This window comes from Pseudonaja textilis, chromosome 2 (assembly GCF_049901715.1).
Source record: "Pseudonaja textilis isolate UNSWEBS1 chromosome 2, rPseTex1.2, whole genome shotgun sequence".
Taxonomy (NCBI): domain Eukaryota; kingdom Metazoa; phylum Chordata; class Lepidosauria; order Squamata; family Elapidae; genus Pseudonaja; species Pseudonaja textilis.
The window spans coordinates 100,809,368-100,837,343 of record NC_141991.1 but is presented as its reverse complement, the minus strand read 5'-3'; the positions used below and the strand labels follow the sequence as shown (position 1 = coordinate 100,837,343).

The 27,976-nt window shown below is 36.3% G+C and overlaps 1 protein-coding gene across 1 annotated transcript; it reads right to left on the bottom strand.

Annotated features, from left to right (window-relative positions):
- CFAP52 (cilia and flagella associated protein 52) lies at positions 1-27,976 on the bottom strand. Its single transcript, XM_026696079.2, has 14 exons — positions 27,846-27,976; positions 25,699-25,898; positions 23,368-23,504; positions 20,512-20,640; positions 18,550-18,649; positions 16,605-16,721; positions 7,112-7,212; positions 5,865-6,035; positions 2,849-2,997; positions 2,216-2,361; positions 1,697-1,848; positions 1,068-1,170; positions 774-885; positions 1-533 (listed from the first exon to the last, which is right to left on the bottom strand). The coding sequence occupies exons 1-14, from the start codon at positions 27,925-27,927 to the stop codon at positions 352-354; spliced, it is 1,881 nt and encodes a 626-aa protein (XP_026551864.1). The 5' UTR covers positions 27,928-27,976; the 3' UTR covers positions 1-351.

The window sequence follows — 27,976 nt, the reverse complement described above, 5'->3', positions numbered from 1 at the left end:
TAAAGCTTGTACGATCCCAAGTCTTTTGCCTTTTTAATGAATGAGATTTAAGGATGCTTACACAATGGATTTGTACAACTTCTATTTCACTGGGAAGGAGAAAGCATGACAGTATATATTTAGCTAACATTTCAGACATCATACATTATAAACATAGTACAAATATACCAAAATGTCATATAATTAAATAATTGAAACCAATAGAAACAATGGTAATAATAAACTGGTGTCTTTTTCAGACTAATTTACTTCTGAACAGACCAATTAATGATGCCTCTTAAAAACAGTACCAAGTTCAACAATTATTAAAAGGCGACCTTTAAAAAAAAGCAATAGAGGCAGCAAATATTTTTAAGGATTGCAAATGTAAGGATATTTCCAACGAAGGATAGCACCATCAGCACTGACACTCACAATTAATTTATTGTTAGGACAGATCTTCAGGCGGGTGATGCTGCCACTATGACCAATCCCAACAGAAATCACTTCACCTTCATTATAATCCCACACTTTTACTAGATGGTCATCACCTCCTGTGGTATAAAGAAGAGAGAAGACTATGTAAAACTGCAAGCACTCTGTTTAGTAGCAGGCATAGAACCATAGTTAGCAGCAAGATGTGGTAGAGAAAGTTTCAGTTTTGGTCTCCAATCAGCCAATGGTGTTTTCTTTGGATGGTCTCCATTCCATGTTCTATTTGCTTGCTCCGTATCAGTAGGGAGAGATAAAATACTGTATATTCAAAAAGTTTGATTTTTTAAAAAAAACCTTACCAGTCACAAAAAACAATCCATCCGTTGTAATATCCATTCCATTGATAGAACCAGAAAGGGAGCCCTCTAATTCTCTGATTGGAGATCCATCAAACACTTCCCAGTAACCAATCTAGAATCCAGAATAAAATTGAATAAAAGAAAGTCACAGAACACTACTTTTCTACAGTGATTAATTTCAATAATTGGAGTCACGCAACTAGGCATGATTTGTTGTTATTTATTCAAATTTTTTATCCAACTCCAATAGATTCCAGACTGCCAAAATTTTCTTGGATTGCAGCAGTTTCTTACCTTTCTATCAGTGCCACTTGTGATAAGCTGATGTTCATCAGGGTGATAGCATACACATTTGAATAAAGTATTGGCCAATATCATCTGCCGTCTCATGAAGTGGCTAGGAGGAAAAAAATCAACTTCTGAAATTACATTTAACTAAATACTTTGACCCTAGGAGTTGCTCTATTATTTTTGCCTCAGTCAAAAAGAAACAAAAACACAAAACAAACACCTCTCAATGTAAAATCAATATCTTGACTAATCTAAAAACTAAATAGAGTTAGCTTTGATTAATATTTGGATGGGGGGAGCCCTCTGGAGAGCCACAGCTGTACCCTAATATAAGAAGTTGAACTAATATTTAGGAACACAGTAAAAACAGGCTGCTTCTCTATCATGCTAGGAAAATGGCATGGATGCATTCAGGAATCAATCTTAACCCAAAGCAACTTCATATTTACTACTGATCTATGATGAAGGAAATAATTAAGTCTCTAAGTTTCTAATACATATGAAAGCATAGGAACTGTCACACGATATGCCCAGATCTGGCCTCTATCTGTAATCCAATTATTCACTCTATGAAAAAGGAATTTAACTCAGTAGTATAACTGAGCCATACTTCTATGCAAAAGTGATCTTACACAAGATCCCAGATAATGCATGTTCCATCAGTGCTAGCTGTGACACACTCCTGATTATTCTTCTTTATCTTGATGCAAGAAATAGCAGATACGTGTTCCTTCATTACTTCTTCTAGTTTGCGTGTTTCCTTCCCAACTTCCCATACTCTCACCTAATAGAAACATTATTTAGTATTCATGCCAAAATGAAATTTGAAGAATCTTGCAATTCATAGATTTTGATATTTGTGGATTATAATTTGTGGCACATAAATATAAATCAATTATTGTCAAACCATAGCATTAAACATTAACTTATATCTCTCACCCTCTTTTAATGAAAATGCTATATTTGGTATTTATTTATGTGACCAATCTATTGCTGATTTTTATTGCAGCAGCACGGAAATATATTTAATAATAGTCACTACTCAGGTTGTATCTAGCATGCCTGAATTATCATTTAATATTATATTCAGAGCAGAAAGACATACATGTTGATGAAGTCTGCAAGGCACATAAAGGTTGGGGGCTCTTTACCTGACCTTCACCACCTCCACTGATTATTCTTTTGCAGTCACTTGTGGTAGCCACAGCTGTCACACCCATACTATGAGCATGCTCGACCACGTACATCAGCCTCCCAGTTTCTGGGGTGAAGGCACGGATTTTTCCATCGTTCCAAGCTAACACAAAATAAAAGGAGTTTACTAAGAGTAATGTCTCTTCTTTTTTCTCTCTCCTAAAGTAAGATTTCTGTAATCAGTACAGCTGATTCTTCAATTTCAAAAACAGGTAATTTGGGAAACCTACTCCTTTTAAGAAAAAATATGTAGATGATGGATAAAGCATATTTTATCTCTTAGCATGAGGTGAGCCTCAGCAATTTCTATTTAATTGAACAAGGCTGCACAGTACAAGCCAGCGGGGATTAAGCAGTTCATGACGCCAAATTATGAAATTGAGAATTACAGTTCAATTTAGTGGTTCATCCCTATCCTGCAATCTTCTTTTCTCTTAATGAAGCCCAACCATTTTGCAGAACTCTAGGAACTTAGCAAATGCTGGACTGACCTTAATAGTTTTGGTTAGTGACAGAATAACTACTTAAAACAGAAGAAATCATGATTGATACAATCCTTCAATAAGCCAGACATTCTAAAATGTTTTCACCTGAAATGATGCTTTTGCCATCACGCATGAAATCTATGGCATGACAAGTCATGTTGGGGACCGTAATCCGTAGCAGCTCCTTATTTTCAGGTGTATACCAAACACGAATATCATTCTTGGAGCATGTGGCAAACAAGTCAGATGTACCACTATAGGATGCAAAAAAAATAAAATTTGAAGGCACAGACCTGGCTATTGCTGCTTCTACATTTAGCAATTTACTATTGAATCTCAATAACTAAATTACAACAGATAAAAATTACAATAGACCTTGTTATGACAGAACTACTGGATTTTTATCTGATTTTTACCCAGAATTTTTTGAAAATTCAAGAAACTTGAGAAGTTTGATTCCAGCTAAAATATGAGTTTCATAATCATATATAAAGCAACTGATAACTGTATATTAGTTGCTTTAAAACTTCTTTAATTTGAGGAATGAAATCTGGCTCCTTTTAGCATATTTGAAACCAAAGAATAGTCTCATAATAATTTAGAAATTAATAGCAAGGTAAATGTCACACATTTTTATCCTAACCTCTGGAAGGCAAAGGATACGATACTGTTGGCCTTTTGAAGTTGTCTTGAACAGCTAGAACTATGCTTTAATGAGTTAGAATATAATAATGTTGCAAATTAGACCCACATTTCTCCCTCCTCTTATTCCATAGGAAGACAGTGAAAAGCCAGTCTGAGTGCCTAATACTTTCTCTTTTCCAGGATTCAAGGCACACTTCTGCATATTTTCTGAATAGTTTCACCCACATCATCTTCAGGGCTCCCTCCAGGAAATGCAGTAGTACCTGCCTTACTTTCTAGGTGGCATGGGAACCTAAAGCCATTGAGCTGGATTACTGCTAGATAAAGATAATTCTGGTCTACTCTGGAATAGCACTGCAAGAATTGGATGGTTCCTTCAAGGAAAACAGCCTCATACATTCTCTACCCAAGCTTTTGAACCTAAAACCATTTGCTGAAATACAGCTTTGAAGTTGATTGCAGAACACACAACCCCTCTAATTCTAATAAGTTCATGGACTGAAAGCCTCTGTAAGAGGGATGTCAAACTTGTGTCGATACATATCAGGACTTTTCCACCCCTTTGCTAAAACAGGGACAGGCGTGGCCAGTGCGTGATGAATCCGGCCCGCAGGCCACGAGTTTGACAGCCCTGTTCTATAACAAGGAGTTTCAGTATTGCTAGGAAACCCAGGTTTGAAGGCACTGTAATTCTCTCTTCACCATAGTTATCTGATAGATCTTCCTAACTCCTTTTAATTTAATAAATGTTTTCAATCTTAGCTTTGAATCAAGCAGCCTTCACTTGTATATAATATATACCAATTCAGACATTCTATTATGCTATTCTCTTTTGGGCTGGGGCCCATCCCAGATATGAGATTCCCAGCTTAATAAAGAATTTCCTCTCCCTTCCCTCCACTGGGAGCAAATCCTTCATTTGGCTGTAGGAACAGAGTTAAAATCCTGAAGAGCAAGGAAAATGAGGGGAAATCCTTTGCTAAGCCACAGGAACAAGGCCTCCCAGAGCCTCTCCCATTCTCCCAATGCATAGCACAATGTTTACCTGGGACTCCATTTCTTTAACAACCCAGGAGATCACTTAATGATACCTAGGTAAGTGCTGGGATTGCAGTCGTTGAGTGAAGTGGTCACATGGAGGTCTTGCTTAATGATCACTTACTGAATGACTTGAGATTCCAGACCTAATTGTGGTCATAAGTTGAGGAGTACTTTTATCCATAAATAAATGTCGGCCAACTGAGCAGATTTCAGCTATTTGTAAACTCTTTTTTTGGTCAACTGATCCAATCTGGCTCGAGAATGATTTAATCAAGATGATTTAAACAATGGCAAGCATACCTTATCTATAAACAACGCAGTTCTACCTGTCAGTTTGTCATTTATTTGTTTATTTTTATTCAATTTCTATAGCCACCCAACTCCACCAAGTGACCCTGGGAGACTTACAATTCCAAAAACATAAAACAATTAAAACAAATCAGAAACATTAAAACAATAAAAGCATCCACAAAATAAATAAGTACAAACTGCAACTGTAAGAATCATCTACATGCTGTTTTAAAAAATGAGGGAATTTAATATTTTGATCTAAATGATAATTTGGAAAGATACATCCCAAATTATTTTGGGGATTATGACAAAGAAAAAAATTATTGACACACAAGCATACACATATTTCTTAACACTGTCTGTAAATCTAGTTGTAAAATCATGTGGAATAGATAGAATCTAGAATCGTATGAAGTATATATCAAATTTTACATAAAGTAAGAAAACAGAAACATACTGAGAATTTAAAATGTTTGAAATCAAGTAGTAAGACAGATTGAAAGGGAGTTTTATCAAATAAGGCCAGCAAAACATGTCTTTTTTACGCTCATGTTATTTTTTGATTCGTTCATCATCCACTATATTTCTTTTCAAATCATCTTACTTTTTAATGAAACAAACTTAGAGTTCTGAGATCCATGAATATCAGGGGGGATTGGGGGGAAATCACCAATCGTGTATGTGAAGACTATTTCTGGATTTTAAGTAAAAATACTTATATTTCTCCTGGGAAAATGGTTTTATTTTCTTACTGAACACATCAGTTCAAATATCATCAAAATAAATGTGAAAGATAAGTTCACATAATATAGTTCTGAATATTTTACTGGCAGAATTTATGTGAACAGATACAAAAAGTAGAATACTGTAACCACTGAAAAGTGGAAAAACTACAAAAGCATCAAACTGTGCAACAAATTCTTTAACTTGTTCTGCTTTTGGCATCTTCCAAATAGCTAGAGTCTCCAAGTGAATAAAGTTCAGTAGCTACTTAATTCCATTTATTATTATTTTTCTTGTAAATTAAGGGGAAGGATTACTCAAGCACATCTTTAGCCTCCTAGATGAAAACTATTACAACTACCACACATTCAATGCCTTTTCCATTCGAACAGGAGAGAAAAATTCTTTGACTTATACTTACTATGGGAAAATTATATCACTGATAGCATCATTATGGCAAGTGGCTATGAGCTCATCCTTAAAGTCAGAATACGAGAATCGGTAAATCTGTGACTCATTTGTGCCCACGAAAAATTGGTGGCCCTGGCCTCGTGGTGTGATGGATGTGATAGCACCTTCCAACTGAACTTTTCTGTAAAACAAAAGATTTGCACAAAAGATAAAAGGGTTTCTGAGGACTTGGTCTAGGGTATTTTCCCCACAACTTTTCTTCCTTCAATGATAGCATATTTTAGCAATCTCAGCAATCCAGAAATATTTTAGCAATAACAATGGCACTTAGACTTATATACCACTTCACAGTGCTTTACAGCGCTCTAAGCTGTATACAGAGCCAGCATATTGCCCCCAACAATCAAGGTCCTCATTTTACCAACTTTGGAAGGGTGAAAGGATGACTCAACCATGTGCTGGTTAGGATCAAATTGCTGGCAGTGGGCAGAATTAGCCTACAATCCTGCATTCTAACCACTGAGCTAAATACACTTTTACTTTTAAATCTAAAGGTTAGAGTGTAATTATCATGTGGATTTTTTCCTCTTTTATTAATGCTATTTCATGAATTAAAAAATAATTTTGACATCTCAGGAAAGAACTGCTAATACTTTAAATAGTCTATTCATTGAGATTGCTTTATTTATTGCACAATTATCATCCGTGCATGTTAAACTGGTACTTCAGAGAGGAATTTTTGAGCTGAAAGACATTACATTAAATTAGCAATTATATCATGCTGTGCTCTTTGGCATATTTTTTGCCTTGTATGTCTCCAAAATTTCAGTCCTCTGTTGTTGAAGAATGTCCCATGTACCCCAGGAATGATCAAATCTCCCCTTCCTCAGGTAGATATATCTAATATATTTCATCTTAGACCCTATGGCATCCATACCTTACAGTTCTAACATCAACAAAAGCATAAAGAGAGCAGGACTGAAATGTGCTTTAGATCCCACATGTCTCTGACTTGGGGCAGGGAAAGAGCATGTATGTTATCCCTGAAGCTATTATGCACAATTTCCCTGGAAGGGACATTTTTTAAAAAATGCCATTCTTCTCTCTGTTTGTATGTCAGCATAAGCCTATCAAGGCTTTGGATAAGGTGACTCATACACTTACAGATCTCTCCAGGGACTCAAAATAACCCACTCTCTTCATTGTATGTACCTTGTGCCTAATAATGTTATGGCCCAAGAAAATTAAGAAACTCACTTGATTATTTTGTACTTGGATCCCGAGCAAAGGGCTAAGATTCCAGCTCCAGTGCCAATGACCAAGTCACCCGCTTTCAGCAAAAGCAAAGCTGTGACTCCCTAAGAAAAGGCAAGATGGAGACATTTAACTTATTTAGATGCTAAACAAATTGCTGTATTTATATACATTGACAGCTTAATTCAATATAGTATTCCTCTTGCTCACGAAGATGGCATGTACAGTAAGCAACTGAGATTACTGTTTGATCCGTAATCTTCTATCAAATCTATTGAGATCAGCTAACCGTTTTGTTATCTTGTTGTACCAATATGTCACACAAAAGATCTGTCATTCCCTAAAGCTAAGCATGCATATACTTCATGCCAAATTGCATGCTTCTATAGCTATTCTCTAAGACAAATTTAACCATCCTGAACAGTAATCATCTTACTTAGTTAAAGACTGAGGCTGAAGGAAAGTGACCAAATGTTCAAACAAAATTAAAATTGGAGCCAATAGATGTGTTTAGGAATGGGAGTAGTGTAGAGTAAGTGATGCTAAAATTACGGAGGCCCTATTCCCATTTCCCACTGAATTTACCATGGATGACAAAAGCTCATGGAGAGAAAACATCCGGAAACCAATATACGGCCAGGCTGAGATAACATGTGGACTTTAAAATGTCTAGATTTCAAATTGTATTAACAGGCAAGGAACTGATGTTTTCAATCTAGACCTGGCAAGACTGATCTAATCAGTTAGCCCCAGCTAGCTTAGCAGTTTCTGGACAGTTGTCCAAAAAGAAGTCCTAACTTTAACTTGCAGAAAATATCTCAACGGAAGTTAATTGTGGCCAGTCTATATCCAGAAGAGGCTGTAGCTGGCGAAATATACTTTGCCGGACCTTCAATAACATCTAAATCTCTGAGGGCTCACATTCTGCAACCTTAATATTTTAAAGGGAGCATGATTGATTCAATAAAAAGTTGAACTTCAGTCTCTTGACTGGCCCTCTTATCCAAATACTTCCATCTTATTTTAGCTTCAAATTATTGGCACCAGTTCTAGCCACTTGTTCAACCATTTCACCTAATCAGCTGTATAAATCTAGTGTGCATAAGGAAAATAAGTTAACAAAGGAGAGTGAAAGATCATGGAACACTCCTATATGTGTCCACTAGTTCTTGTAAAAATGTCTTTATTAGTCTTTCTCAAACTAGTACTCTCCAAATATGAATTATATGTTCACCAAGCCCAAACACTTTGTCCCTACTAGCTTTACAGTGATGAAAGGTACAAACCAGTAGAATGTAAGGTTGAACATCACTGATTTTGTATTGTGACTTGCAACTCCAAGCAGGCATTGCACAGGTACTAGAAGCTTGTGAGTAAAGATAGCCACACTATATTATCATTTGTCTGTGCACGATTTCAGATGTAGCATTTTTATTTGATAACATATGCACAAGCTGTAAACAATACACTAACAGCATTAGCTTTTATTAGCTTTTGGAAATGAATAGAAAGGATCTGAATAGAATTGAACTGGAAAAAAAAAGGTAGATGATAATGACAAAGTCTACATTATAGTTACTTACATAAAAATTGTTGTCATTATATACTTTTAAACATAATTTTCCAAATCAGTTTAATAATCAATTTATCTCAGTACTTGTTTATAAGTTGCCTCCAATTATCCTTTCCAGAGCTATCTTAGCAAATGGCACTCACAATGAGCTTCCTTCCTTCCTGATCATCTTGACTTTTTTGACAGATACTATTTTCAGCAACAGAATTCCTTCAGTATCCACAAATTTAGCAAACTAGATATCAGTAACACTCCATGCTTCTAGCTGAACTGAATAGCTTTCCATTCTTTCCAAGTACTGTACATTTAACACTTTTGCCCAGCCAAATTAATCATCCCCTACTCCGTTATATTGCAAAGGACCACCTATAACGGCACTGTATTATCAAGGAAATGCCTGTGAAGGACAATCTCTTTAAAATTCTGCTATGGAAATGCCTTTTAAAATGAACAGGTGTTCATGTTCACATGGAGGTTACATGCATTAGGGTAGAAGTCAGCTTTTGTGTTAATAGTCTGATGAGGAATGCTCTTTTCTTTCAGCAATTATCCAGCAGCAGGATTATCTTTGAACACAAATCTTTCTTAGGGGGATCAACCATGTTTTACAAATCTCTAAGCTATCAACTGCCCATCCACTCTGTCTCAATCCACTGCAGCACAGTAGTCAGGTAAATTTGAAATGCCTTTACAGCTTGTAAAGGTGTAACAGGTGATAAACTAAGTAGTTCTCCACTGACAGATTTGGACTACATTTCTAGGAAATGGAAGATACAGCTTTAACTGTCCTAAGCATACCAATTTTAAATAACTTGGATGCAAGGTTTTTTTTTTCCTGATTTGATTAAAAAATATACTTAAGTGATCATTTTTCCAACAAAATCTACTTCCAACAGATTGATTGCAAGGTTGCCCTACACATCGCTAATAGACAGGTAGCTATATAATCTGTAACGCTGATAATGCTCAGCAACTCGTAGCAGTGATGCAGTGCGTAGCTTTCTACTGTAGTTTATTGTGCCCCTTGCGACTTAAACATAAAGGCTGCTGGAAGGTTTAATGCTTATTTCATTATTTACTTGTTACACGAAGAAATCCTAGCCTTGATTGCAAAGGACATCTTCCAAGGCAAAATGAAGCTCACTTATTTCCCTGCAGGAAAATGAAACTCTGCATCCCATATTCTAATTACTTTCACTCAAGTGCTTTAATATAATGTAAACACCTCCATAAACCTCTTTTCATAGCAAATGGTCATTTCCTTTCCATGGGAGTAACTAAGGTAAGTAGTCAGTATTTAAAGTTTTATTTTTATTTTACTGATCTCCAAAGATTTTAATGATCACGAGATTTACACTGAATAGTAATTTAAAGGGTATAATTTCAAGAGATGGATTACATGTCTTTACATTCTGCATTTACACTTTGAACTAAGCTATGTTTCCTTAACCATGGTTTGTTGAATAAGGCAAAAGCAAATTATCAGCATTTGTTTGGCCAATTCTTGATTTTGGTTGGTTTTTTTTTTTTTTTTTTGCTTTGTAGCTGTTATTGTTTCACAGTTCTATAAAAGTTTGGGCATGACATAAAAACAGACAAGGAATAAGCCAAGAAATTAAAAGTAAACCATACATCTTATAATATGTCTCAACACTAAGCCACAATTATGCTCTATAAACTCAAAATAATCTTGATTCTAAACAATACTTTCTTAAAACAAGCCATAATTTAGTCATTAGCCCAACTGACAATCAAACTACACTGTAACTAACCATAATATAAAATTTAGCAATTATTAAACTTATTTTCATCCATCTGTGTTTTCCACTAGTTAAGTAGTGGTGTTACACAAAAACTCACTGTCTTAGTGTTGTACCTTCCACTAATGTAATGACAAAATCCCAATGATTTTAATAAAAGTGGATTATAATAAGTATTAGGGATGCAAAAGAAATCCATTATGCATTTGAATGACTTTTGTTATCTCACATATGTTCTTTTCAGATTATCAAAACACATTTTCAGTAATGGATGAAAACCAGCATCTCACAGTCAAATGTCTATAATTTTAGGCATTTGAAATTTATATAATGAACTCTGCCAATTCTAGAAGTGTATAGTTTGGAATAACCAATTACATGAATTCCTTAGTGATACACTTCCATGCCTAAACCAGCAGCTGAATATTATACAATATATTCAACAGCTTTACATAAATGCACTTATTTATATCAATGTTGTGTTATGTAACACTGCATATGAGTTCATGGATTGATTTGCATCACTTTTCACACCTTGATTTTTTTTCCTGTTGCTTCTTATAAAAACTGCAGATAAAATTCAACATTCATCTCCTACCAATGATTTTTTAAATCCACTGAAACATAATATTATCTGAGGAGCAGAACATAATAAATGGCCACTTATTGTCCATCTCTTTGCAGAGATCAAAACATTCATATAAGAATTATGACTCAGCAATTTCAATCATTTTTGCATTGAACACATAGCCTTTGGAGGAACAAAGTCACTTATTTTCCTTTCATTTGTTTCTTTCAGAATATATTGGTGCAGTTTCTCATACTAAAAATAAGTTAGAACAGCTATGAAAATAATGCAGATGAATTACAAATTTAAGAAACCCATTTAAATTTCTCCTCATCTAGTGCTTGCTATTTTTATGGAAGAAGGAGGGTCAGTTATACAGTTAAGGGTGTTTTTTTTTTAGTATTCCATTCCCTGATTTACTTATTTAAAATAGGTCTTCTGCCTGTAATAATTTCAACTAATGTGTCTTGGGTTTTTAATTCAGGGGAAACCAGGCAAGAAATATTAAAAAAATAATTTGAAAGTTGTGTGTGGAGAATTGTGTTTTCTCATGGAGCTCAGCTGTGATGTTATGTTCTTTTTCTCTTCTATACTTCAATAAGCTATATTAATCACTCTCAAATATGCATGAATTGTCTCCAAAGGATACCCTGAGGTATGCATGTGCTGTATATATTCATAGGTTGCATGTGCTGGACTATTCAGAAAATATGTTGATGGCTCACTCTATTATAAATATATATTACATTGCCTCCTTAATAATTAGTTTCTAAGGCCAATAATTATCATCTGCCTTCATAATTAAAACACAGTTCAGGGGTTAAAGTTTGTACAAGCTATATAAAAGTCTAACTGGAAATACAAGATCTAATCTATCATCATTAGCCAGTTGTAGTAAAGATGGAAATTACAGTATTAAGTTTCATGCAGCAGCCTCTCACTCTTCTGCTAGCTTACATACCACCAAGACTAGTTCTCCAAGTCTTCCCATTTCCCACTGTTTATGGTAGGATTCATAAGATGCATATACAGGTAGTCCTCAACTTACAACCACAATTGAGTCCCAAATTTATGTTGCTATGTGACAAATGTATTAAGTGAGTTTTGCCCCATGTTACAATTTTTCTTGCCACATTTGTTAAGTGAATCACTGCAGTTGTTAAATTAGTAACATAGTCATTAAGTGAGTCTGGTTTCTCCATTGATTTTGCTTGCCAGAAGGATGACCACATGACCCTAGGACACTGCAAATGTTACAAATATGAGTCAGTTGTTAAACATCCAAATATAAATCACATGACCATAGGGATGCTGCAATGGTCATAAGTGAAAAATGGTCATAAGTTACTTTTTTCAATGCCATTGTAACTTTGAATGGTCACTAAGCAAACTGTTGTAAGTCAAGGACTACCTATATCTCTGAGTTAATGCATATGCCTTTATCCCGTGGGTGTCAAACTCGCTGTGATGTCACATGACATATCACGACTTTTTTGCCTTCGCGCAGTTGGAGTGGGCGTGGCCTGCGTGTGAAGCATCCGGCCCGCAGGCTGCCAGTTTGACACCCCTGATTTATCCATTACTTTATACTAATGGACATTGTATGTTAATAATGGAGCACACTTGGATGCAAACAATGATAAAATAGCTTTTTTTTTCATGAAATGGCTATTATTGATTTTACCATGTATGGGATTTTATTCTTGCCCTTTCAACATTTGCATGTACTTTTAGGTTTCAAACTTTTTCCAAGGACAAGCTGTCCCAAGCATCCAGAACAGTGCTACAAGTCATTTATACTTTCATTACATCCTGGCCTGCTTAGGAAATTCTGAGTGTTTTTTCTATTCGGTACTGAGCTACTTAGAATTTCTGAAATTGGAAATAAATTCCTAAACTACTTTTTTCTTTCACCTTGTCATCCAGAACATGGAACATGGATTCCAGAAGACATTTCTGAGAATGTCTGCAGGTTAAAATAATGCAAGAAAAACTGTTTTAAAGCAATAACCTAAGCTTCTTTAAATAAAACTTTTGGTTTCTCTGCTGCATAAATGATGAAGTTATTGAAATGGAAAAATCAAATCACCTCAGACAAGTTGCTGGCCATATCATTCCCTTGAATATATGGTACATCACCAGGACAAAAACTTTGATTTGTATTGGCCGAACTGGACCTGCAGGTGAGCAGGAATATCTTCATTAGGAAATGAAAACCTCTCTATACAAGTTACCATAGCCTCTGCTGTAAGATGAATATGGAATTAAGACAGCTTCTGTTTGAATTATGTATTCAGACAAAATTATCTTTATTTAATTATTTGAATTGTTCCAATGACTTAATCTTTCTTATCTCTCTTAACACACAAGACTCTCCAAGAGTGCAGGTCCCATCTGAATTCTTGAATCTTTTGAGTTAAAAAGTGCATCCAAAAAAGGACTTTATTTCTCCCTCTGAATTATTGAAAATGAATGCTGTTGCTATTACTATGTTTATAGTCTAAAACCAGAGTAAATATATAGCAATGAGTGAAATGTCAACTAAGTAAGGCTTAGATAATTCAGGACCCCTTTCATTAAAGAAGCTGGATATCAGGAAGAACAACTGAAACCATCTGACAGAACAGAATACAAAATATAACAAATGGGAGAAAGTTTAAGGGGATATTTGGAACATTAAAAAAGGAAAAGAAAGAATTTATAAAAAAAATTCTTTTAGAATCTGGATTAGAATCCAGAGGTTGGGTAAAATATATTCAGAAGCAAAAAAAATTGGATTATGGTGACTGTAAAAAATAAACATGAATTGCCATTAACCAATATTGAGTAAGGTAAATAGAATTGTTTACAGCCAGCAAGCTGAAGTATGAGCTAATTGGATATGGGGCCAAGAAAACCATTACAAGATTTCCCATATTGTTGCTAAGATGAGCCATATGGTGTGGATTAAGAAAGAGTTTATTCTGTCTCCACTGTTGTTTTTCCAGTCTGAATTTCATACATCTCTACTCCAAAATAATATTAGTCCTATATAGATTTCTGGTATAGATGACAGAGATCATATATTATTGGCACTTCCTGGTATGTTTTCCCTTCCCCAGCAAAATCCAAGGTTAGCCCTTGCTGCTGACTTTAACATCTGAAAAAGAAGACCTGCTTGTGAACTTTTTATGTCACATTAAAATGTGACAATTAGCACACACGGAGATTGAATTAGCTTTAAGATTAGCCTTAATTTAAGAACCTGACACTATTTTCTTCCTCGTTTTCTTTTTCTCATTGAAATCTCATGTCGTGTTTTCTGTTCATGCCTGTTATGCAAAGTCCATATTTTATTCTGGTTGATACAGTTTTTATGAGTGATTTGATTTCAATTTGAATGTATTTGCCAGGGATGTTTCAGTGATATTGATACTGATTATGTTTTTACTTTGGTGTGAACTGCTATGGTTTCAATTAGAGTGCAGCAGTAGTGCAAACTGGAATAAATAAATGAACAAATAAATAAATTTTGCCAACAATGGGGAGAGATTTCCCAGTGGGAATGCATCCAATGGAGGTACATTAACTTGCAACTGTTGGAGGAAAATGACAATAAATGTACTTTCTGAATTCCTTACCAGCTCAATGAATGCTTGTAAGGAAACCAAGACTAATATGAAAAAGACTTTTTCCAGCTTGCTAGGGTTTTCTTAATCATTTGTTCACAAATGCTAATGAACATAATACTTTACACACACCCCGTTGTAAATTACAAGTATTATGCAATATCATTTTACTGGCAGATCACCTGTTCTGCATATAAAAATCTCAGCTTGGGCCTCTGGCACTTCCAATTAAAAGAAGGAAGAATAATAATGTTAGCAGCCCTTGGGCAAAATGTTATTTATTAGATTTACCCTTCATGCAAAAGCTCAAGGCAGCATACATAAGTGCTTCCTCCTCCCATGTTTTCCCTACAACTTTTCTCAGTATATTGAGTGTATGAATGTCCAGAATTTACCCAATAAGCCTCTGTGGATGAGATAGACCACAGCCTTGGTCTTCTAAGTAAATAATTTAATCACTATACCACACTGGCCCTCAAAATTATCAGAAAACTGCTGTCAGTCAGAACTGACAGTAAGGATAACAGGTAATCAGAGTTGGAAGGGACCTTGCAGGTCATCTAGTCAAACCCCCCACCCAAGCAGGAGACCCTACAGCATTTCTGACAAATGGCAGTCCAATCTCTTCTTGAAAATCTCAAGTGATGGCGCTCCCACAACTTCCGAGGGCAACTTCCGTTCCATTGGTTGATTGCTCTCACTGTCAACTTTCTTCTTACTTCCAGGTTAAATCTCTCCTTGTTCAGTTTCCATCCATTATGCTTTGTCTGGCCTACAGGTGCTTTAGAAAATGGCTTGATCCCTTCCTCTCTGTGGCAGCCCCTCAAATATTGGAACACTGCTGCCATGACTCCCCTGGTCTTTCTCTTCACTAGACTGGCCATGCCCAGTTCCTGTAACCGTTCTTCATATGTTTTAGTCTCAACATCTTTTTTATAATGTGATGACCAAAACTTGATGCAGTACTCTAGGTGTCATCTTACTAAGCCTTTATAGAGTGGTATCAGTACCTCACTTGATCTCGATTGTAGGATTGCATTAACTTTTTTGGCGGCTGCTGCACACTCCTAGCTCATATTTAGCTGGTTGTCCACTAAGACTCCAAGATCCCTCTCACAGTTACTGTTATTGAGCCTGGTTTCACCAAGTCTATATGTGTACTTTTGGTTTTTCTTGCCTGACTTTATTTTTCTCTATATTGAATTTCATTTTGTTAAATACGGACCGGTGTTCTAGTCTGTCAAGATCCACCTGGATCTTGAGCCGATCTTCTTGGGTGTTAGCTATTCCTGCCAGCTTAGTATCATCTGCAAATTTGGTAAGTTCCCCTTCTACTCCCTCATCTAAGTCATTAATGAAGGTATTGAAGAGTACTGAGCCTAAGACAGAAGCTTGTGGCACCCCACTGCTTACTTCCCTCTATGTAGACTTAGTCCCATTAAGGACTACTCATTGAGTATGGTTTGTCAGCCAGTTGCAAGTCCATCTAGTGGTGGTGCTATCTATTCCACTTTTTTCTAGCTTACTAAGAAGTAGGTTGTGGTCTACTTTGTCGAATTAGATAGACAAGCAATCTCCTTGAAGGTTAAAGGTAGCCCCTTGACATCCCTAATTGTGAGTATTTCTGTTTTATTGTGCAACACTATAATTGAAGGAGACTTGTCCAAACATCTTGGATTCCATGAAGAATGTCCTTCTATCACAGCAAATGGTTGAAAAGGAAAGAAAAAACAAACTGAACTTCCATTAGGTAGTCCAAGAACAGCTACATCAGAAACTAGCTCATTCTGTGAACCAGTAAAAATATCTCATAAAAAAGAGCCATAAGCTTTGCCCATAGCTAGACGACTAGAATTTTATCATTCTTTTCATTTACCTGACCTCCACCGAAATTTAGCTGCTGTTGTGTTTAACTTACAATACTTACGGTATTGTCTGCATGACTTTGCCCTCTTTAAGTAAGAGGTGGAAAACAGCAACCACTTACCAAGCTGTGTTTATCCTTTATTGGGCCAAAACTACTCATCAGTGTGCTTTTTGTATTGATTTTGAGGATATCACCAGTGGATGTGCCAACATAGAAGTAACTGTCATCATCTGCCATCTGGGGAAGGTGAAGAAATTGATTAAAAACCATGCTGCACACTGTTCATTGGGGTAAGTTAACAGCTTTGATAATCTATAATATAAATTTCCTGCTGTATTTATACCTGATTTACAGGAATAAAATTGGATGTCATTGCATATAAAAGGACCTAGATACCTATAATTAACTATTTGATGTTATGTGCCTATTTCCTTGCTTTATATTTGTCTATGCCTCACCTTCCACAAATCATTTATTGATGATTTTTGCAAATTTACTAATCATCATTTAAGGAAAAAGCAGTCATTCATTTAAAATAAAGATGTTCTGGATACCATTGCAGACACACACAAAATGAGTAAAATCTCACAAGTTCGTTGAAGCTACAGTCTTGGGCATCCTTGCTTGAAATCTCAAATCCCAAGATTTCAGACAGGAAAGCCAAACCCTTATAAAATTTGATGAGACCACAAGATGATGGCCTTGAACATTTTTCTAAATAAAATTGAATTAATATTGGGGTCTCATAAGACTGGTACCAAGTTCCTCATAGCATCTCCCAGCCAACTTGTTTATACTATAGTACTCAAAAGTATTAAATGACAATGTAAGGATCCACATAAAGAAAAAAAGCTTATAACTATTGATTTAACATAAGCTCAGCAATAAAAACAATTGCAACACTGAATAAAACACAAAAAAATAAAATTAATGTATCTACACACACACACACAAAGGTCATTGCTTTCACAAAGATGACACTTCAAAGTAGGGCAACATTGTAAAAGACTTGCACGCAGCCCTTCTGTAACTTCAAAAAATAGCAAGACCCAGCAGTAGTGTCTCATTATAACTATGATCTTAATATACATACAGGCAAAACAAAAAGAGAAAGGCATTGGTGGCTTTGATTGGTCATTTCATAGACAAGGCTGGGGATCCATCCAGCAAAAATAAATAAATAAATGGATGGATGGATGGTTGTATCTCAGGTCCTTTATGATCACTGAAGCAAGACAGAATCAGGACCAGAGTTGGACAAAATGAAATACTTCAATTACAGTGAGGCAAAAATGAAAACATTTGACCCTTCTTCCAGGTTCCTGCACTACAGATATAGTATTCTGATCTGGAATAGATTTCACAGTATGATTTTTCCTCCTGTTCAAGATTCAGCAATGAAAAGTTTCATGTGGTTGGCCATATGCTATATCTTCAATTTTGGCCTTAGATAGACCATTTATTTCTCTGTTCCTGGGAAGATGGTTGAGAATAGAAGCATAGAATTAAATGTGCCTCCTAGGATATACCAAGTCCCTTGACTCTGCAGTTACATCTTCCAGAATAATTATTTCAAAATGTATTTGTAATAATCATTTCAAAATGGAGTCATATTGGCTCAGTGGTTAGAATGCAGTATTTTAGGCTGACTCTGCCCACGGCCAAGAATTCAATCCTGACTGGTTCAGCGATCCATCCTTCCGAGGTCAATAAAATGAGGATCCAGATTGTTGAGGGCAATATGCTGATTCTGTAAACCACATAGAGAGGGCTGTAAAACATTATGGGGTGATATATCAGTCTAAGTGATACTGCTGTTGTGGAGTCTGTTACTTTTGTTGATTCTTATTGGTGCTACGGTTAGTTATGGGACCTCCCTCCAAAGATTTGAACTGTGTCTAAGAGGGAGGTGACAGTATATGGCTTTGGACACATCCTACTAAATTAGATGTTTAAACTCAAATGCACTTTGCCCAAACTAAGTAGATCTTCTATCAATTTTTTTTTTGCTTACCTGACTCAATTTTTACACATACTATAAATCACAGATCAGTAGATATCTTACCATGGCACAAGCAACTACTCTTTTCAGCTGTCCTGTTTGACACTCAGTTGGTCGGATTTTTCTGTTGGGTAAATCCAGTTCCCATACTCGAATAGTTCCACTGAAGCCAAAGCATGTATTTCATTATTAACCCAAGATAGATTTACATCACACAAAACACTTTGTTGCAGAACTAGAGATGCATTTGCTGTTTCTCTTCTGGACTACCAAAGTCAGGAAAGTAACTGACAACTTGCTGTATGTCAAGAGATTGTGTGGGAACCTAAATATTTTCTTATTCTATTTCTGGGAGTAAAATAGCTTCATGACGTGATCGATTAAAGCAGTTTGGAAAAAAGTGAAATATCTCCTAACTACAGCACTGGTAGTTCTCATTTAGTGACCACAGTTGTGGCTACCAACTCAGTCATTAAGCAAAGTGGATGCTAAGTGAAACCATGATCATGCTTATGAACTCACTTCAGCTTTCCTTCATTTTACAGAATTTGGAAGGTCATAAATGTGAGAATGAGTGGCAAAGTTAATTTTTCATCACCGTCATAACTGTAAGCAGTTACTGTACAAGATAATTGCTAAATGAGGACTACCAGTATTGAGCACTAGCAAGCTACAATATTTTTGATGGGAGCTTTGTTCAATTAGTCGTATGAAAGTAGGAATCATTCAGATACAGCAAACCCCAAAGGAAGCAGAGGTTACTAAAGCTGATAATGGCACACTAGGAATGGTAAAAGACAACTTTCTTCCAAAAATAGAATGCCATGGAGTGGAGCAATTTTATCATGATTTTTGTTTTGCAGAGGTTTCAGCATAAGAAACTCCAGAACTCTTAAGGTAAACTCTTCTCATTAATCATATCATTTGCGAATTTCACTTTTTTAAAATAGTTGTTCAGAAAAACAGATCTGGGAAGTTCTAAATAGTGCTGTAAATCCAAAACAATGCAAAGGCAAAAAGGTATTTTGACATAAACATAGCAGCCATTGCAATTTCACAGCAGCTGGACAGGAGATGTTCCTAGCAAAAGGGACTGCTGCTTTAGGGAGTTACAAGTAAGTGCTACAGTCATACCAACCCTCCCCTTGCCCCCCCCCGCCTTCTGAAGCACTTTCCCTTCAGATCTGCATGCTCAGAGAGTCCACTCAATTATCCTGCTGGACATTCAGAAGTGCATTTATTGTCTAGCAATTCTGAAGAAAAAAGCATGGATGTCTTTGGTTTAATATATATTTCCATTGCAGGTAGTCCACAACTTATGACCATAATGGAGCCTGCTCATTACAGTTGTAAGTCATGACAGTCATAAGGCTGAGTAATCACATGACCAACTCAATTTTATCACTTTTTTACCCAGTGGTTGTTAATTGAGTCATTAAGCAAACTCAACGTTTGCTATGGGACATTCTTGCAGAAAACCAGAAATGTTGGTTTTGGGCAAAAACTTTGTAAACCACAGTCATTAAATCACAGGAGCCTCTGTGGCGCAGTTGTTAGAGTGAAGTACTACAAGCTACTTCTGCAGCCAGCTGCCTAAAATTTGGCAGTTCAAATCCCACCAGGCTCCAGGCTGACTCAGCCTTCCATCCTTCTGAGGTGGGTAAAATGAGAACCCAAATTGTTGGGGTCAATATGCTGACTCTGTAAACTGCTTAGAGAGGGCTGTAAAGCTCTATAAAGTGGTACATAAGTCTAAGTGCTATTGCTAGTGCTATTAACTGTGGCCCAGTTGCTGAGCACCCAAAATGCGGTCCTGTGACCCTGGGGGAAGGCCATCCATTGGAACTTCAGAACCAGGTTACAAGTACCTCTTGGGAGGTGTCCATCATAACTTCAAAGAGTCGCTAAGCGACCATCATAAATCAAGGACTACCTGTAAGTAATTTGGGGACAATGCAATTAAGAGGAACAGTACCATTTTAAAGAAATGAATTCAATAGCCTTTCCTCAAAAACAAAGTCATACTTTCCTGCACTGATGAACATCTCATCCTTGCAGTTAGAATATACCAGTGTGCTTGGGTTCCCAGCACTACGAGCAGAAGCAGGACTACCACAGATGGCTTCTTTCTTTTGGACACTCCACACCACAATGCTGTCAGAAGAGCAAGAGATTTAATTGTCTTCACTGAATAGTTATTTTGAACTTGACATGATTTTGCTTCGAGAAGCATTTCTCCCAAATAAGCACAGTTGTAGCTATATTGGGTTTAGTTACTATGCGAACATTAAAGAGGTCTAGAAGTGCTCTGTGGGATTTTAATTTCAACCCATTTTCCAGTCCCCCTTTTATGAACCTTTATTAAGTTTTCCAAATCAAATGAATTGTCTCGCCTACCCAATGAGAGGCGAGAAAACTGACTGCGTGGAAAAAGAAGAAGGGAGTAGAAATTATTATAACTCTTCAATTGCACATTCATTTCATGCCAATCTAATGACTTATTCATTCAACACAGTAAGCCTTAATTGCTTAGTTGAGAGTTTGGTGAAAGGTGAACACCTCACACTAGCTAAACTGCAGAAATAAAACAGTATTTATAGTTGGCTTCAAGAACCAATTAGTAGCTTATCATATATGTCACATGAATTTTGGATACACAATACATTCCCAATTTATGTGAGATGGTCAATGAATTTTCCTCAAGAAACAAAGATGGTCCAAAAGAATACTGGGATGTGAATTTCTTTTGATCGCCATCTCTCATGCATTTAACTTTTCAAGTAGTTGAGGCAGGGGGTGGAAATAGGTCTCTCCCATCCAATATAGACTGGTTCCCAATGCAATTAAATCCTTTGCAGAAAAGAAACCAATCACAATTTCACAGTGCTTCCAGTTGCTACTACAAAAGCATCTGGGGTATTTATCCCCAGCAAACAGAAGTTGGGTACTATAAACCAGTGCAGAAGACTTCAAGAAAAAGGTTATATGCTCATCAACAGAGTGGCTTAGGAGAACCCAGAAGAACACCTCTCATCTATGCTTTATAATAAAGATGGGGCTTTGTGAGGCCACATCCAATATTTGGTTGAACTGATTCATTGATAGGCATGTGGTTGATTTAAAGTAACTGACATTTGTACACTGAAAATACAATGCAGCATTTCCCCCAAGTTAAATCTTGTTGTTATAAAATTATTGGATGGGAATAAATCTCATCTGCGCTGTTCCCTGGCATGTCATGCAGTAACACAATCTTTTGTTCATAGAATTTATAACCCAGTTCAAAGATTAAATATGCCAGCAAAAACATGGAGAATATTGATAACTTATCCATGTTTTTGAATAAGCACGCTGCAAAAAAAAAAGTACTTTCCATTATTAAATTGAAGTCAATACAGGACATATATTTTCATTACCTCACTTCACTATATCCAGACCAAAATAATGCAATATGTTATTTATTTGCTTTTTGTTTCAAATGACATTCATCTTATATACAGAAATACTGTTCTTGGTAAGAAGCATGGTGTGCAAAATAAATGCACCTACCAAGTCTATACAACTCATAACTCAACAAACCAAACACAATTCTAACAATCTTCTCATTTTCATGGTTCAGATTATAGAATATCTAGTATAGCACAAAATATAGCTGGTAAGTTGCATTCAGCTAAGTAAGCTTGCCTATTTGTGTTTAATCTTTAAGAATGGTATTGTCTTCTTTCTCTCCGAAATTCACAATTTTTCCTCATGAATTGCAAACTTAATGGGAAAGAGAGATACAGAGGCAAAAGATATACAGAGAAAAATATATTACGCTTCTCAAAGGCTACAAAGACCAGGCAAAAATCACTAAAAGATGCATCACGCTGTTCCTAAATGATGGAATCGCACTTCAAACTTTCTGCATCATTCTACAGTTACAAATCAATAATCTTGCTGATTTGCTTTGTCTCTTCAACTGATTAGAGTTAGTAGTGGTTCTTTGATCGTTACAGGTAGTTCTCACTTTACCAATCACAATTTGAACTGGCAACTGTCACTAAGTGTAAAATCATGTAACTGTGCCAGACTTACAGAGTCACTTTCACATCATGGTCACTTTCACATCATTGTCCATAGTTGTTAAGCAAGACATTACGTGACGATGACTTGCGATTTCACTTCCACATTCTCTGTTAATTTTGCTAGTTGAAAGTTTGCAAATTGTGATTACATGGCCAAGAGGCACTGTGATGGCCCTAAATGCAAGAATTGGTTGCAAAGCCATTTTTTAAAATTGTCATAACTTTGAATAGTTGCTAAACAGAGCAATCAGTAAGCAAGGATTACCTGTAATCCTATTATTTTGCACGTTCCCTTGGAATACGTAGGAAGAGACAGAAAGCTGTAAACGATTCTGACAATGGAAATGTCTGCTACTGTATATGCAATAAGAAACCTACAAATGGCACAATACCTTATGCCGTTTTCCTCCAATGCCCATATATTGGGGATGCATAAAACTTTTTTTTATGTTTTATTTTGAGCATGATGTCCTTCCTTCTCTGCAAAATTGTTGTTTCAAGTAAAAAATAAGCTATATTGGCCCTTTGAAGTTTTTCCCCCCCAGAACATTTTGGAAATTGAGCATAAAATAAAATGTTTTGCATAGCACTGTTACATTGATCTTCAGAAAAAAGCATGATTTGGGAAAGATGTTAACATTATCCCCAACAAAACTTGAGAGGTGAAACTCCATAGCAAGGGAATCACGAAGGAGAGGGAGAAACATAACTAGATCTTTTCTTTGATTCAAAACAGGGCTGTGGTCTTCTTTGTATCTGATTTCTGACTTTTTAAGAAAAAAGAGAAAGCAACATACTTTTAAAGGAGTCTTACCTCCCATCATCTTGGCCTCCCAGTGAAATCAGGTAAAGATCATTTGGAGAAAATGCCAGATGTTCAATTTTACCTTTGTGAAGTGACAGCCGAGACAACATCTCCTTTTTGCTGTAGTCCCATAAAATGATATCAGCCTGGGTTAAAAATATAAATATGCAATCTAAAAACATCATTTGGAAAAAAAAAAAACCTAAAGTTTGTTACAGAAAAGCTATTTGGATCCCAAACTCTAGGTTTAAAGGTCATAAAGCTGTTTTTCTTCCCATATATCATTTCGGGCAGGCTTTGTATGGTTAGTTTTATTGAGACAGAAAAGCTCAAATGGAAGTATAACTTAGCCAAGCATATCACATTTCTGAGACAAATAGCAGCATCAAAAATAATGTATTAATACAAGGCAATCGAAGGGCCTGATGTGATCTACCCACACCATTAAATACTGCAGTACTACCTATTCTTCTATCCAGATGGGTACACAAAAAGTGACAAAGCATTATTGGCTACTAAATCAAAACCTCTTAAAATGATTTGCTCAAAGTCATGCCAACCCTACACTATGAAGCAATTCATATTGAACCAAACCTGCCTTTCCATCTAATAGATCCATAAAAGACACTGTTCAGAAGGCAGTCATTTCTCCTTTTCTAAACTGGAGGTAGGAGAGATAAAATTCTATTTCCCAGGAAAGGTGTTCCAGAATGTGGTTAGCTATACTGTACTGAAAAGGGGCCATTCTTTCAGGTTTCTAAAAATGGGGTAATTTTAAAGAAAATCTGTTGTTGAATGTATTGTTGTATAGGTTTACATAAAAGAGATGCTATTCCCCAGTTAGTTAGAGCCAAGTTGCTTCAAGTTTTAAGAGGTAAAAGCAATACCTTGAACTGTGTCCAGAAAGTAACTGGTGAAGACTAAGATATAATATCATAAATTAAAAACTGGCTGCCACATTTTGCATTAATTGGACCTTTTAGATACCCTTCAGGAATAACCATCTATAAAATATATTATAATAATGTATTATAAGTAGTCTGTCAGGATGAGTTGACATAGTCCTCAACTTACAGCTGGAACCAGGCTTTCCACTGCTAAGCAAGGTGGTTGGTAAGTGAGTTACACCCAATTTTACTTTTTTTCCAAGGTTGTTAAGAGAATTGCAGCAATTGTTAAGTAAATCCAGTTTCATTGACTTTGCCTGTTGGAAGCACGCAGGAAAGTCACAAATGGTGATCACATGACCCCCAGATGCTGCAACTGTCATAAATATATTCCAGTTAGAAAGGAGTAAAAATGTTGATCACGTAACCATGGGGATGCTGCGACAGTCGTAAGTGGGAGGACTGGTCATAAATCACATTTTTCAGTGCTGTTGCAACTTTGAACAGCCGCTAAATGCATGATTGTAAGATGAAGACTACCTTTCGTAATTACCTACTCAAGGCATGGATTAATTGTAGGTGAATCTGACCAACTCAGGAACAATTGCAGTTGTCACATTAACTGTAACATGAAAAAAATGCTTCTTCCCACTGTTATCACTGGCCAGAAACAGCTGAAAATAAGGGAACAACACCCCAAATTTCAGGTCTACTTGTCATAAGAGTAAAATCCCAGTCAAAATATGCTGAATTCCCTTTTAAATCAGCCGCTGGCCCCTTTTCAACTGTTATGCTTTCTCTGCAAAATACTATTTGAAACTAATAATCTAATTTATATTTAGATAATTACAACGTCTTATCTAAAATCCAACAATAGCCTGACCCTATCAGTCTATATATAAATAACGTAGCAGGATTTCTCATGAATATTCTGCAGGCGATCCTTGCTTAATCACCACTTGTTCAGTGCCCAAACATACGAAGGCTCTGAATGAATAGTAGTTACAAGTGATCCTTGTAACAATGTTGGTCACAGCGTCACAGTTGCCATTTGTAATTTTCTTTGCTGCTTCCCACCAGCAAAGTCAATGGGGAAGCTGGCAGGAGGATGCAAATGTTGGCAACAACATGATGTCCTTGCTTAACGACCAGCAATGATTCACTTAACGATGACAATAGAAAGTGCCAGAATTTTTATTGCTAAGCAGTATGATCACATGATTACACTTTATAATCACGTGGCTTAGCTACAGACACGCCAGCTTTAATTACCATCACTAAGTGAGAACTACCTGTGGTTGTAATAGTGTGAGACCTAAACCTATAGACATAACTTGAAGTCTAAAGAGTTAATCAGAGTTGAAAGATCAGGCTTTAAAAGATCATATATTCCCTGTTTAAACAGAATCATCATTTAGGAATCAAATAATTTTTAAAGGAAGCTTTTATCCACCTTAAAGCCCATGAATGTGATCTGACCAGAAGCCACATAACTTCCACTTGGAGAAACTGTGACACAGGAGACATTGTTGGTGTGGCCATGTAAAAAATCTTGACCCGGAGTGTTTATGCTTTGGATAATTACTGTGCAACCCAGGGGATAGATAAGATGCTCTCGATCTGGATGGCAGATGAGGCCAAAGGGAACATGTCCTGAAAACAAAAGAAATACAATGATTATTATGTTACTAGAGGAAGAACAACCAACATCTTAAACATATGAAAACTCTTGTGTCGGTAATCTTTAACAGGTCAAAAGGATGGATCAGAGGGCAAAGTAATTCCTACCAAGGTACCTCAAGTAGGCTAACTTACAGAATGCATCCAAAATCCAGGACCCATAATTCTCATGGAATGGAAATTATGCAAATTTTATGATGTATATATTATCATAAAGCATTTTATGACATAATATTAACTGACTAAAAAAAAATTGGTGTGGTCAGCTTCTCATGTTTGACCATACTATACAGTTCATGGGTTACTTTCAAGGCAGAGATGAATATCTCCCTGAATTTTAACAATATTTTCACAGAATGCAGCATATCAGTACTCCATCATTGTTGAAGGCATTGAGAATCTGGTAAAGAAATGTTTTTGAAATGATGATCCAGAGATCACAAGTTATCTAGTTACATGCTATAATCGAGTATTTATGGGGTGAAAGTTTTAGAAAATTAAAGTGGTTTCCCATTCACAGAAGCAGCAAGATATTTGTTCATGCAATTCATCAAGATACTTTACTGCTCTCCATTTTTTCTATTAGTGGCTCCTCCATTACTTGCTAAAGCTTTCTGTTTTTTGATACTCTGATTGGACCCCATTTTGCTATCTCTTATATAAACATTAGATAATAGATCATGTTAACTTTTAAGGCACAACTTTGTGTTTGGATCTTTTTCATTCATATAGACTGCTCAAAATCTACTTTCTCTACCACAGAGATCTGGGAATCAATAAGATTTGGTTCTTAGCTGTTTTACATTTGTTAAAAATATTATTTTTCACTATAAAATGAATAGTAGTTCTGAGAAAAAAACTGATATTCCATTTCATGTCTTCAGCTTCAATGTAATTACTGTATTAAATAATGCAGTATACTCCAACTTCTTACTCCAAATGTTGATTATCATCCCAATCAACCTTTCCCCACCACAGACTATATAAAGTTCTAAATATTATCCTTTTTTTGGTTCAATATGTAAAGTGCTCCTTATGTAGAAGAGATAGCTATTAGAGTTTCCACAGTTATGTCTCCCTAAGATTTTATAATCTAGCAAGGTGGCACAGTACAAGGAGCTCTTTTTAAGCCTTTCAGCTTAAAAAAAAAGTGCAACACCTAAAAATAAAGGTTTATTTTTTCCAAGTCTTTAACCATAACAAATTTTGCACCGGGTTGCAAAAGGAATTTGAATGAAAAGGCAGCAAGTTTAAATGACTTCTACAGTACTATCAAGAACCCCAAATCCCCGATACAATATGTGGTTAGCAACCTACCAAGCTTAAAACACTACAAAAGATCTATACAAAAGAACCAAAATAAATTTGCATCATCATTATTATTGATGTGCTTAAATTGTGTCTTTTCTTTAACCTTCATTGTTTCTTTAAACAATTCATTTCTTAAGAATTAAATCACAGCAAGAAGCCTCAGAATAATCACAGGGTGGGTGGCCATTAATTTAAAGAGGCACTGAGATTTGGCTTGTTTTGAGCTATAGTCAAGGTAAACTTTACAGTCCGGCTCTTTACAGCCCCACGTCAAAATGAAACTCTGATTTTTCAATCCTTCCCCCTTTAACGGAATACGAACTATTTAATGCACAGGTATTTATGTTAGATTCCGTCCATGAAGTCCTTCTCTGGTACAGCCCGAAAAACAGTTTGGACAATTGCAGCCCACCAGCGCAACATATGAATACGGAAGAGGGAACACTTGAGCATGGGCAGAGTTCTTTTGCTTTATGTCGGGCAATTTACAGAGAGCAACTTTCCGTGGAGTTCCTAACGGGCAGAACGGGAGGGGGCTTTTCTCACAGCAAGGAAGTACCGTGACTTCCCTGGTTGCCATCCCGGTCTTTCCCTCTCTGCCCCCGGTACCATTGAAGCCAATGATCGCCTGAAGCTGAAGGCCCTCCAACTCGTCCGCCGACTCCGCTTTTTCGTTCGGGACAGTCGCCATGTCGCCGCCAGGCACTTACAGTAGCTTAGCGGTTGTATATACCGGTCGC